Below are 13,513 nucleotides of genomic sequence, written 5' to 3'. Positions count from 1 at the left end.
GTATAGGCAGATCATAGAAGGGAAATTTCTAGCACTAGAGAAAAAACAATAAAGAATTTGGATGGAGCAATCAGGCTGAAAATCAGACCGAGAAAGGCAAAAGTTCACATTAGATCAAGCCAAGAGTAAAGATAGCGAAAAGAAAATTTGCACATTGTTACAGATATGAAGACTAAGGTCTAAGGATAATACTGACTGTTGATACTTCTAATAATGTTGGAACCAAACAAATCAAAAACCAAACATCAAAATATACAGAAATTACACCTATTGCTATTTATTGAGTGCATACTTGATCAGAAAACGATATAACCATCACAGAGGAGTTACAATTTAAGATATGGGGGACATTCTAATAATTATTAACTAATTTTTAAAAGCATGTAATGTTTTAATCTGTACTTGGATTATCCACTCATATCTTCAAACCATTTAAGTCCCAGTCAATACTTGCTGATTTCTACTACAACATTTTGAAGTTTCACATTCTAGTAATACCGGGCTAAAATTTGTCTACAAATTCAAAGTAGTAACTTTGACTGGCATTAGGACCCCTATAAAATATTTCACATCTGACAAAACAAGTCTGTAGGTATATTACTGTTAATCTATTTTCCACCTGCTACTTAGGTGAATATTCTGTTTGCTGTTTAACTTGATAGTGTTGCTGTTTACGTGATTTTGTACATCAAATTCAGATTAAAGCACTTAGAAGTACCTGTAAAACAGGAATGACAGGAGAGAGGGCCTCAACAAACTTGTTCCAAGTCAATACTTCCATTACTAATCGTCCCTGCAATAGATGCATCAGAATGGCCCTGGCTGTAGAGTTCACCTGCTCAATAACAAAAAAAAGAAACTAATGCAACCACGGATGTGTCTAGGTCAGTTTGCCAATGCTGTAATTGGAAATGTTAGGCAAAAACATCTCAAAGAGGATCTACAGACGAAATATTATCACTGCAGAACGCTACTTTTAAATTGTCAGTCACACTAAACATTAAATTGTTAGAAAAGCCTCTCGGAGAAAACATACAAATAGTTCTGCCTAAATAGCACCCAATCATTTTCCCCTTAGAACTCTGGTTTGTCTTTTCTGACATAAAATAAACCATTACTTCAAGTTATACACCTATTGGTCCCTCTATCCTGCAGGTAAAACAAATTCTGTTTCTTTTCTTTCCTGACCCTACATTTCTGGGGCATTTCATTCCCAGTCTTTATGATATGCTTCTGAAGATACAGGAAGAAAAGAGACTTAAAGATTGTTACACGGCCATTTCACTTCCTTGACGAAAATAGTCAAACTAAGAAGGTTGCCAAATATTTCAAATTATACATTAATTCATCTGAACCTCTTTATCAAAAAGGAAAAAAAGTATATGATACGGCACTTACACTGTATTAATGTATCCTGTATACAGTATGTAAGGTATACTATATGCAATATTAAAGTATTTACAAGCTAATATTATTACTACAATGGGAACAGAGGGAAAAAACCAGCTTCTCAGAATTCACTCTTCCTTACATAATGTAAAAACACCTACCTTTAGCAGCTAAAAACCTACATTTTATGCCAGAGCTAAAAATCCTCTACCCCAGGCAACAAGAACAGCCTTTAATAATATCACTCTAGTCTATCTTTAAGGGACTGGATTTGTAAAAATCACATAGCAAATCTTAAGGAATCAAGGTTCTTCTCAATTTCTTCTCATTGTCACATGCCTGAAAGATTAAACTGGTGCTTTATGAAAACTTAAGTAGCAGATATACATCCAAGAAGTAAAAAAAATATGCTTGGATATGATCTTCATTCTTCTTACAGAATATATAATAAGAAGAATGCATTATAAGGTAAAAGAGAACAAAATGAGATAATTTTGTAAATATGCATTCTCTGTCTCAACAATCTTTTTGAATTCAGTATCAATTGAAGTATATTTGTTATGCTTGACCAATCACTAAAAGAGAAAACTGGCAGGCTTTTTAATAAGGTATCCAAGGGAGTAGTCAAACAAAATAAATGCTTTCCTTGGAAAAGATACATTACATACGAAGTACAAATACAAATACATAGCACGTTATCAAAGATATTTTACTTCTCCTTTTAAAATGCTAACATCTAAAAAAATCACTTCTAAATTGTGCACAGTACTGTGTTTAAAAAAAAAAAAAATCTTGTTTCAGGAGATAAGCTGAAAAAAAAAGTAAATAAAAATTTCTTAGTCAATGTTCTTGCCCCTCTGACCATAGAGACCTTATAGATCAGCTATAAAGTAGTTACAAATAACATAACTAATTTTTTCCCTCTCTCAAAACTCCCTACTTAGCTTTATATGTAAGCTAGGAAATACTGGATGTATGTTCAGCATTCATGCATATAAATGACCCCAGTGGAAACATGGTCCTATTCTAGAATACTATAAAATGCTTCTATAATACTCAGGTAATTAAATTTAAACACAGACGTGTTTGTAGTGATGAAATACATTTTTATAGCAAAGACATTGCAGATTTAAAATGTCTTTTTGCTCATTAACCAATGCACACATTTCAGAAGTCATCCCACCTTCACGAAGACTTGAGACTTCATGTTTTCCATAAATGTGAAGCATCATACATACTATTTCATCATATGCACATTTTATTAGGGCTGAATATATTACAGGAAAATATTAAAAAACATAGCTTATTTCATTTTTCATTAGTCTTTACTACATTTAATAGCATCCCTTACATAAAACATTATTTTGTCTCCAAATTCATCATTAAAAAAATCTTTCCATTTACCAAGCTATGCAAACATCACTGTTTGCATAGCTTTTCTATATACAATAAACCATATGTAGTCAAAACTTCAGGTAAGCCTCAGACCACCATGGAGAATATCAACACCTACTTTGCATGCACATCAACTTACAAATATATTTGCTAAACACAGTACCTCATTTTTATCTTCCTGAAGGCCAAATGTACAGATTTCATATAAGACTTTTGGATGAAGAAGAAAATGTACTCCGTGGCAGACTGAAGACACAGGCTTTGCAATATTATGAATACCTAAACAGTCCTTCAGTAAAAATAAAGTTGGTTAGTTTTAAAATTCAAGATAGTCACCACTATTACATCTTGCTTCATAGACTGCCTGAAGTTGTCATCCAGTGAAAGGCTTTCTCCATGCAGTTTGGAAGACTACAGTTCTAAAAGCTAAACATTAAAGCCCTAGAAGAAACACCATCTTTATAGATCACTGATTGAAAATTCCTGTTGCTACACAGGACTAAGAAATACAAAATAATTTTGTTTTTATCTTAAATAACAGTGAAAATAAATTAGACAAACTTCATATGTTGTTTGGAATTACATAAAAATAAGCAAAACCTAAAACAGGCAGGTAAAAATCTCACAAAAAGATACAAGTGCCATTCAGTGGAGATAGAGGGTTTTTTTGTGAAAGACCAGCTCCAGCATCTCTGTACCTTAGTGAATTGTGCTATAAGCACAATAAGTTTAGCTGATGTCCATTACAGAAAATAAGAATTACAACAAAGTATTATATCAAAATAGAAAAGTGATTTTTATTGTGAGCCAATATTACTGAATACCTAAAATGACCTGATGAATATGACATTGCCATTCTCAACACAGAGTACAGCCATACTTTTAGGAAGTTCACACTCTTTATCCCTTGGGCTATCTTTGTAAAAAACTAAGGCAGTGACAAAATATCCATATAAAACAAAATAAAAAACAAAAGAACCCCCACAAAACAGCAACAACAAATTACGGTTTTAAAACAATGAGTACATAAAAGGACTTAGGTGTTCTTAAACACAACCCAAGTTTTTATACAAAAAAAGAGGTATTTTTCTTTCATATTTTTATAAGGTCTAAGCAATTAAAGCATAATCTAGGTAAAAATATTTATTCTGAAAGTGTCAGTATTTTATTAATATGTTATTGTTTTATTTTTCCTTCAGTAAACATCCTTGCAAAAAGCAGAAAAGCAGTCAACTCAAAATGATTTTTGCTCATGTAAAAAAAAAAAAAAAGAAAAAGAAACTGAACAAAAAAACCAAAGGGAAGTGAAAACTCACTATGAAGGGAATACAATCTGTTCTTGAGGAGCGGGCCCATGTGAACCTCATGAGGTTCAACAAGGCCAAGTGCAAGGTCCTGCACATGGGCTGGGGATTGCCCCAGTATCAATACAGACTGGGGGATGAAGGGATTGAGAGCAGCCCTGTGGAGAAGGACTTGGGGGTACTGGTGGATGAAAAGCTGGACATGAGCCAACAATGTGCACTCACAGCCCAGAAGGCCAACTGTATCCTGGGCTGCATCAAAAGAAGCGTGGCCAGCAGGTCGAGGGAGGTGATTCTGCCCCTCTACTCTGCTGTGGTGAGACCCAACCTGCAGTACTGCATCCAGCTCTGGAGCCCTCAGCACAGAAAAGACACAGACCTGTTGGAGCGGGTCCAGAGGAGGGCCACAAAAACGATCAGAGCGTTGGAACACCTCTCCTATTAAGAACGGCTGAGAGAGTTGGGGTTGTTCAGCCCCAACTGAGAAGAGAAGGCTCCGGGGGCACCTTATTGCAGCCTTTCAGTACTTAAAGGGGTCTTATAAGAAAGATGGGGACAAACTTTTTAGCAGGGCCTGTTGCAATAGGACAAGGGGTAATGGTTTTAAAATAAAGAGGGTAGATTTAGAGTAGATATAACGTAGAAATTTTTTACAATGAGGGTGGTGAAGCACGGGAACAGGTTGCCCATAGAGGTGGTAGATGCCCCATCCCTGGAAACATTTAAGGCCAGGTTGGGTGGGGCTCTGAGCAACCTGGTCTAGTGAAAGGGGCAGTTGGACTAGATGATCTTTAAAGGTCCCAACCCAAACAAGTCTGTGACTCTACAAACCTCATTTCAGCAGACAAGCAAAACTGAATATTTGAATGCTTTTCAAAAGCAAAATTAAATAGAAATATTTCTGTATAACAGCAGAAAAAAAAACCAAAGTGACCAGCATTATTAAGAATCCTTTTTAAAAAAATAAAATTGTCAGTCACTGTTTTTCCCGCTCTACAGGTCCTGTAATTCTGAAGTGCAGTACCCAAAGTATAACCTAACCAAGTAGATTTATTACCAAAAATATAAGAGCAAACAGCAAGCCCAGGCCTATACAGATTTCACAGCATATAACATGGTAAACAGAATTTGCATTAAAAATGCTTTTAATGAGGAAATCATATCATATGCATTATTTAGCGCAACACCAAGAGCATTAAGTAAGCATTAGTTCTAACCTTAACCACTTCCAAACAGCAGTGATAGGCTTCAGTTTTTATATTCAGCAAAGGATGAGACAAGAGACAGAGAAGCAACTTCTGACCCTCAGCCTGGAGTAATGAGTTAGCCTCGGCAGACTTCCAACTAAGAATGAAAAATAATTAATTTAACTATTATTTATTTAACAGTACCCAAAGATGTCTACAAAAATTTTCCTGTTAAATTTCAGGATAATCTCTGAAAAGTACTTCCTGATGGGGTATACATCCTGAAAAATTACTTGACAGACAAAAGTTCAGAAATCATAATATATTCGCCAAAATCATAGTATCAATCTTCACATTTGTACATTTATTTACTTTTTTTATACATGTAGGTAATCAAAGACCATAGCTTTTCATCAAAATTAGGAGCCTGACAAACATGTATGTTCATCTCAAGAAATAATATTCTATTGCGCTTCAATAGGCTCCTTAGAACATGGTATATGATTATAAAAAAAATTCTATGCTTTCAGAACTTTTTCCTTGTAGATGTAAAAGTCTATCTCACTATCACAAAGTGAATTATGTTAGTTAAAAAATTGAAGTGAATTTCCTGTTGCCTGAAACAGTAATCAAACAATAATTAATTCTAAAAGCATTAGAACAGTGAAAAGTGTTTTGACATTTCATAATTTAAAAACATTTATTAGACAGCTCTTAAATGTACTTTCCTTTGAAAAAAATCCCTAAAGTCAAATTCTGAATCAGTATAAAAATAAGATTTTGTATTTCTAATTAAGTGTTCAATACAGAGCTTTTCCAGGCACCACAGGGTAACTTAAATTCTCTAACTAGAGACATGGAAAATCTAAAAAGCAATAAAAACATGCTGTTTAATAAATGAGATGCTGTATTGTAATATGCATCTACAATAAAATAAGTCTTTTAGGATTTCTGAAAGTAAAATAAAAGTTACACAAATACACTTGGAACAAAGGAATTTTTTAAAAGTTTGAAAGACAGGTCAAAGTGTTTTAAGGCTGTTTCTTTGTAAATCACATAGTAACTTTATATACAAAATCATAAAAGCTTATACATAGAAAAGAATAAAACTTTAGGTTTTTAGCACCTGAAATTCAATTTTCAAGAAATCCACCACAGAATGACACAAATTGTTTTGAAGAGACCTTTCAATGGCTAAAAGGAAACAATTGTTCAAATACAGGGAATAAACAAGTTGAGCTTCTGCTTGAGAAAGTTTATCCATTAAAAAAAAGATGATATTTTCTCAAGTAAGAGTTTTAAATACTAATGTACTCACATATTTGAGCATATGTCAATGCATTCCTGAAGCAAGGGAAAGTGTTGATGGTAGGGTAGACTACTCAAGGCCTGATCTGCCAATTCTACTAATTCAGAAAGATTCTTGTCCCCCTGAGAAGTAAAATGAAGAGAAAGAAACTATCAGAATTAGTAGTATTAAAAGTGTACAATGTTATTGCATAATCTTGCAGAATTTATCATCATTTAATATATCTGCTAATTAGGGTTTGGTTCAGCCTTTCACAGAGAAATTTGTAATTAACCTGATTAACAAATTCAATAGATTTCAAACCAATAAATTTTAGAATCCAGTCCTGGGAGCCGAAAACCCTTCAGCTGCTGAGTCCAAATAAACTTCTATTAAAATCAATAGGAATAATGTCCGTCTAACATGTCACAGCATGAACACTATAACTATTCAAAACACTTTCTAAAATGCCCAAGAATAGACTCATCCTTGAATACTTTATGCTTTTGATCAAATTATTTTTAAATCAATATGCATTTTATGTAAGAAGAGTATAACAAAAGATTTAACTATTAAACTTTGAACAATTCACTATTAATGTTAAATTAAAAAAAAAAAAACACTTTGCTCTTTAAATACATATGTCTTCATACTTTTGGTTACCAAATACATTAAACATGAGCCATTTAAATTTGATGGAGTTAACTTCATTGTAAACAGTATTTTATGAGCGAACTATTGATTGCTTCTTTTAAGTTCAGAACCTGCCTATATAAAGGATAGATTAACTCAGATTTAAGATAGCACTACATTTATATTGCTGGGTTTTATTCATTTATTTTAGTATCAGCGAAGCAAGTATTTTGCACAATTACTTGTCCATTTGGATAATGGAGAAGAATATTTCAGTACCGTGCTAGAATCTCTTAACTAATAAAGCAAAGTATATTACTTGTCTTCATAACAAAGTGAAATACACAAATATCAGTCTAGAAGTAGCTGTTTATTAGATCTACAATTGCCAAGTAGTTGGGAATTAAAATTTTGTGAACTATTTAAATACTGGACAACATACATACACACACATACACATATACACACACTATACATCTAGAGTATTTGCTTCTTTCTTACTTTTTTGCCCATAAAAGGTCTTGTGCCCACTTCCAATCTCCAAGTGTTTATTTCTTTGTTTTTACTTAGGATAAGATTTTTACAAACATTATGAGTAGTATTAGTGAAAACAAATCTAAATTAACTACATCTTACATGGTATGGAATACTCATACTTATGGATTTTCTTTGGCTATGCTAGACTATAGTTTTTACCACAGAGAAAGGAAAGTGGAGGAAAGAAATTTGCCTACAGAAAATATTTTATATAATAAAATTCCACACCTTCTTATGAACTTCAGTCATAAAGCTACAAGTACATTCGATCGAATACACAGCTTCTGAAGCTTGTTTATAAATACTGTAGTTCTCAGTACTCATCTGCTCCAGATAGGCTGCAATGGATTCATGAATGCTTGGGTATTCCAAGGAGAAGGACACGTCCAGAGAGAGAAGAAATAAAGCATTCAGCAAACTCTTTTGTAAAACTTTACTCGCCTTTGAAAAAGAAAACAACTGTCAGAATAACAGTCTGAAAATACAGTAAAACCAACAACAGCATTTGCAGTCATTCAACTAGTACAATCACTACAGCTGCTACTTAAAAATTAGAGAAACACATATCATATTAGTTCTATATGAAGATTTTTTTTTTTTATTAAAAAGTGAGAGTTCATTAGATATCAGTCCTAATGTCAGACCTGCAACCAGTCACAAAAGTTGTGTATGATCCAGCCGCAGCATTAACAACCACACACACCACTGGCCAGGGTCAATTTACTGTCTAACCACTAGATGGCAGAGAATACACAGACCACAATTCTTTCTGTATTTAATAAAAAGCTGTCTACAATTCCACATACTAGTATCACATACTGAGAACAGGGATTTCTGTTGTTGTTGTTTTGGGGTTTTTTACTGCAAGTGTTCAGTATTCCTTCAACCAAAATTTTGACCTCAAATACAGTAACTTTTTTCCAACTCCTGTCATACACAGAATTGAGATTTTGTATTATGTACATAAGACAAAAATTATAAAAAGCCATTAAATTAGTATGCCCACACTTATTTGAAGGTACAAGAGACTACTTCTATTAAAAGACTTAATATTTGTGATAAAAAGCCTGTAACTGAAAATCAATCTACTACTCAGTTTGAAGAATGTCTAAAAAAGAGCTACACTGTAATAAAAAATGTTCCAAAAAAATGTAAACCCATACAGGTTTAAACATCTTCTAACACTTTCCATCCCACAAAATCTTCTAAACATCAGACGCCCTCATCGGAATTGTTTGGGGGGGGGGGGGGGGGGTGTGGAACCAAACCAACCAACCAACAACAAAAATCCCCAACCAACCAAAAAAACCCCACAACTCAAGAGCTACAACAGAACTTCTTTTAAAGAGCACTGGCAGCAAAGAATAATTAAAATCAGTACAATGTATGAAACATAATTGCTTACTATGTTCCATCAGATTAAGAGCGATGATTTTAAACATGCAGTTCTAGTCTTACTTAGTCTTACTTGCATGCATACTACAAACAAGCAGAGGGCAGCATAGCTTTGCAAACCATGCATCATACCAGAAAAACACTATAGGAGGAAAAAGAACATTGAATTTCAAAAACTAATTAAAAAACTGTATTAAAAATATTTTTGAAGACTTGAAATCTGCAGAAGATTTTGTAGAATGCACTGATACCTGTAGAACGGACAAAGTTGCCTTATGTGATTACACATCAGCCATAAACCAGTTTAATTTCTCTGTCCAGTGGCTATTTTCCCAGTATTAATCACTGAGGAAGGTATCACTTTTTGCCCTCTTAAAATGCAAAACCAAAAGACAATCACTTAAAATTAGTGATGGCATACCTTTTCTACAGGGAGAAGTATTTGCAGCAGTCTAACAGTGAAGAGTGAAATGCTAATAAATGCCATTCTGTGATGCACCAACATCACCTCGGGCTGCTCTGCACTTACATTGGTTTTGTGATATAATATAGTTTCTCCAAGCAAACCAAAGACCAGAAGCAATTTGTCTTTCTGAAAACAAAATCAGAAATACAATCATTCTAAATAATTGAAACACTACTGTATCTTTACAGTGTTTATACAGCACCCATAGCATCATTAACACAATTTAACAAATAATTTGAAAATGCAAGAATGGTACAAAATACATGGCATTTTGTCTGTCATCTGAACAGAACTGTGCATTAGTTCTAGACCTCACTCTACCTTCACTTGCAGTTCTGAATACTTTGGTCAGTAATTACCCATTACTGGTTACTCTCCCCCCTCCCCCCCCTTTTTTTCCCCCCTTAATTCCTGCTCACTACACTTTTGAACTTCTGGAATTTTAACTATTTTGAAGTTCACTTTTAACATGGAAATATTAGGAGCTGGTTTGAACCTGCTAATAAGGTTTTACCTTAAAAAAAAACAAAACAAAACACAAAATAAGAAACATCAAAAACCTCCCACACCATCAACCCACAATCCAAATTTTGAGAACATCAAATGTTTTTTATGCCTATTCATTCTCAAAGGAAACAGCAGCACATTTCTCAGATTATGTAAAATCCTATTCAAGAATCACTATCATTTGGATAAATCCAGCTCATTGGCACTGGAAAAAACAAAATTAGTTTCTAGAATTTTGGTGACCTGAAAAAGCCAGGTTTGTACTTAAGGACACTAGAACAAAGGTAGAATTAATTTCAGTTGCCAGTTTTGGAATGCTAAATAACAATTAAGAAGGCAGTAGCACATGTGAGATTTAGCTTATTAATTCCAGAAATTGACACTCACTGTTAAGCAATTAAGCACTATTTATCTGACTCGACATAGTTGAGGAAAATGACAAGAAGCAATTGACTAAATCAAATCAGTCTTTTAAAGTAATTATCAACACACATTATTACACAGTAAGATGAAAAGGATTCATTTTCATCTTCAGGAGTTCAAAAAAGTAAGTTTCTCCACCCTGCTACAGTTTGCCGAGGCAGGAAGAGCCTCTGCTTCAAGACCCTGGAGTCTCAAATCTACAGTAGATTCAAAAAGTTTATTTCTCCCTGAAACAGGGATGACTATCTCAAAACTAGTAATCCAGAAAAGCTGAGGGGCTATGGCAATCTGCAGTATCTAACTTTTTGACATGGCAGAATCAAACTGCACTTAAGGACACATGACAAAACTGAAAAACAGTAAAAACTTCACTTGGGAGAAAGGAAGCATAAAAACATAGGTGAAATACATACAGTTACAAACTTAAGTATTTTTGAATGGGATTTCCAAAGTACATATTTTTCACAAAGATATTCTAGTGGAGAGTTTTAAAATTGGATAAACAAACAAACATAAAGCAATAAAGTTATGCAAGAAATGCTTTCAAGTTTCCTAGAAAGGAGACACATGACCTCCTTCCCTTGGAGCTAATATAAAACAAAGAGGAAGCATGTTTTCTAAGCACCGAAGCCTAACTCCTCTAAAAACACAGTCTACTTCTTATAAAAGACATTTTATTTGATATAATACTAAATAATATAAAGGTAAGTTTAACGGTTGTTTCCTAAAATTGTCTATTCAGTTATTTTTATTTACTCAAACACTCAAACAGAAAGATGAAGAGCTGTTTTTTTATCTCCTGCCTTGCAATTGCTTCATCCAAATTAGCTTTATTGAATTACACTGCACAATCCAGCTCTGCATTACAAATTGATGCAGATTCATAACTTTCAATGGGAGGTGAATTTTATATCTGAAAAGTATTTTACCAATAAATCTCAAAGTTGTACTAATGGAATAAAGTTATATCAGCAAAGCTTCTTTTTTTTTTTTTTTTTTAATCAATATAATTGTATACAATTACCCAGCTTATTTGCAGAGCTGTGCTTGTTGTAGCCTGGAAACAAACATTATTCTACTAACAACAATCAGTATGATGCACATGTGATGATGCTCACAGTTTCTACTGTAGTTTGACAGATTTATATGCAATGGAATATACTGATTCAGGTCATACAACAACTAGACAAAAGATTATGACAAAAGACTGTGATTCTATGATTATATTAAGCTTCTCATTAAATGTTCTGCAATGAATCTTCAGTACTGACTTGATGTTGATCAATTATAATAGATTTTGATAGATCAGTACACTAAATTCAAAGAAAAAAGTTCTCATTCACTGCTAGGTCCTATAAATAATATCAATATTATAATTTGTAAAATAGAGAACAGGGAAGACTACAGTAATATTTTAATTAATAATTATTGCAATACCATAGTTTCATATTCAGTGGTATTTTCATTAATTCTAACTTAAGTCACGTGCATTTAAGACTACACTTAAGTTTTTAGACAAGTTTCAGTCTGTAACTCTGATGTGTTTGTTACGTGCATAAGCCATGGCTTATGTTTCAGTTTTTAGTTGTCTTCAAAAAAGCAAGTAACCCATTGTTATTTCATCTGTTATTTACTAATTTGATATTTAATGTATATAACAACTCTCAACTGTGCTCAGGTATGTATCTCCAGCAATTTAAATTGTTTGGTCAATAGCACCTTAACACTTTGAATCTCTCCTGGGCCAAAAAGCCTTCTTTCTTTCCCAGCTAAGCAACAGAGTTAAGGATAGCTGAAATCTGTGCAGGGATCTATAGGTCCTATGTAGGAAATGGATGCCATGTATCTTACAATTCCAGTCTTGGATCTAAACAGTTATCTCCCTAATTTTAAACAGATAGTTTATAAGGAGTAGAGAAAGTGAAAGTTGTATTTACATCTCTCCAATTTACATGGTCTCCAATCTACATGGCATTTACATGGTCTCCAACGTTTGTAGTCAGTACTTTCCCCTCAGATCCCCTTCCCTACACGTTTCTCTCAATGGCTGCTTAACAGCCTTTCTCTACAAGACAAAATTCATTACTTTTTTTTTTTTGAGGTGAAACTTCAAGTATCTTCTGGTGAAAGAACTTACATTTAAAATAAAAAGAATGTGCCAGTGATAGAACTAGTAATAAACTATTTAAGATTTTCAAAAGGGTAGCTCAGCAGAAGATTAGATATGTATATGAATCACTGCAGAAAATGTCAGAAGCTTGTAAAAGCAGACTGTTAAATACAGCTGATCAAAGCCTAAAAAATCTTACCAATTCCAATGCAAAAAGGCTATCATCTTCCCAAACATTTTCAGAAATAGCATCACTAATAAGGAACAGGTCTTCAACAAGCAATTCAAGAACTTCCATTGTCACTCTCCTACTGCCTACAAATGAGAGGATAAATTCAAATACAGACAAAATATTATATTATGATATTCAGAAAACACCATTTTGAACAAGGGATTATTCCAAATCTGAAATTCTGATATTTTAATTGTCCTATACACTTCCACTAAACTAATGCTAACTGCCCTCAACCACCAATAGCTCTGAATCACAGAAGACAACAACTAGCCAAAATCACAATAGAAGAGATTAAAGCAATCATATGCTTGAAAAAAGACTCAATTTCTTTAAATCCTATAGTACCACATAAACTATATTACAGATGTAAATCCAATTACTGGACTTCTTTGAAGTCCAGTATAAAGTCACTTATTTCCCCCACCCAGGTAGCTAGGTTACAGATCTTCCATATATATTACCTGTTACTGTTAATCCGCATTTTTGGTATAGCAGGAGTGGCTTTCTTCCCAGATTATTTGGTTGAGATCTTCTTTTGAAAGGCAAGGAGATGAATACCCACTTTATCCACTTGTACTTTTCTCCATAACGATTTTCCTCCCTTGTTTTTAGGCTAATATTTATTAATTTTCATTGCTCCTTCT

At 33.5% G+C, this 13,513-nt stretch overlaps 1 protein-coding gene across 1 annotated transcript in view; it reads right to left on the bottom strand.

Moving 5' to 3' along the window:
• Positions 1-13,513, bottom strand: part of RTTN (rotatin) — a 90,254-nt gene that overhangs the window by 62,419 nt on the left and 14,322 nt on the right. Inside the window, exons 10-16 of the mRNA XM_075494294.1 lie at positions 12,834-12,949; positions 9,550-9,720; positions 7,962-8,174; positions 6,594-6,706; positions 5,306-5,432; positions 2,948-3,073; positions 719-835 (exon numbers count right to left, since the gene is read on the bottom strand). Coding sequence (XP_075350409.1) covers positions 719-835; positions 2,948-3,073; positions 5,306-5,432; positions 6,594-6,706; positions 7,962-8,174; positions 9,550-9,720; positions 12,834-12,949 — 983 coding nt within the window. The remainder of the gene's footprint in view (positions 1-718; positions 836-2,947; positions 3,074-5,305; positions 5,433-6,593; positions 6,707-7,961; positions 8,175-9,549; positions 9,721-12,833; positions 12,950-13,513) is intronic.

Source organism: Mycteria americana, chromosome 2 (assembly GCF_035582795.1).
Source record: "Mycteria americana isolate JAX WOST 10 ecotype Jacksonville Zoo and Gardens chromosome 2, USCA_MyAme_1.0, whole genome shotgun sequence".
NCBI lineage: Eukaryota > Metazoa > Chordata > Aves > Ciconiiformes > Ciconiidae > Mycteria > Mycteria americana.
Note: the sequence above shows the minus strand (reverse complement) of the source record. Positions and strands in the feature narration are given on the sequence as shown.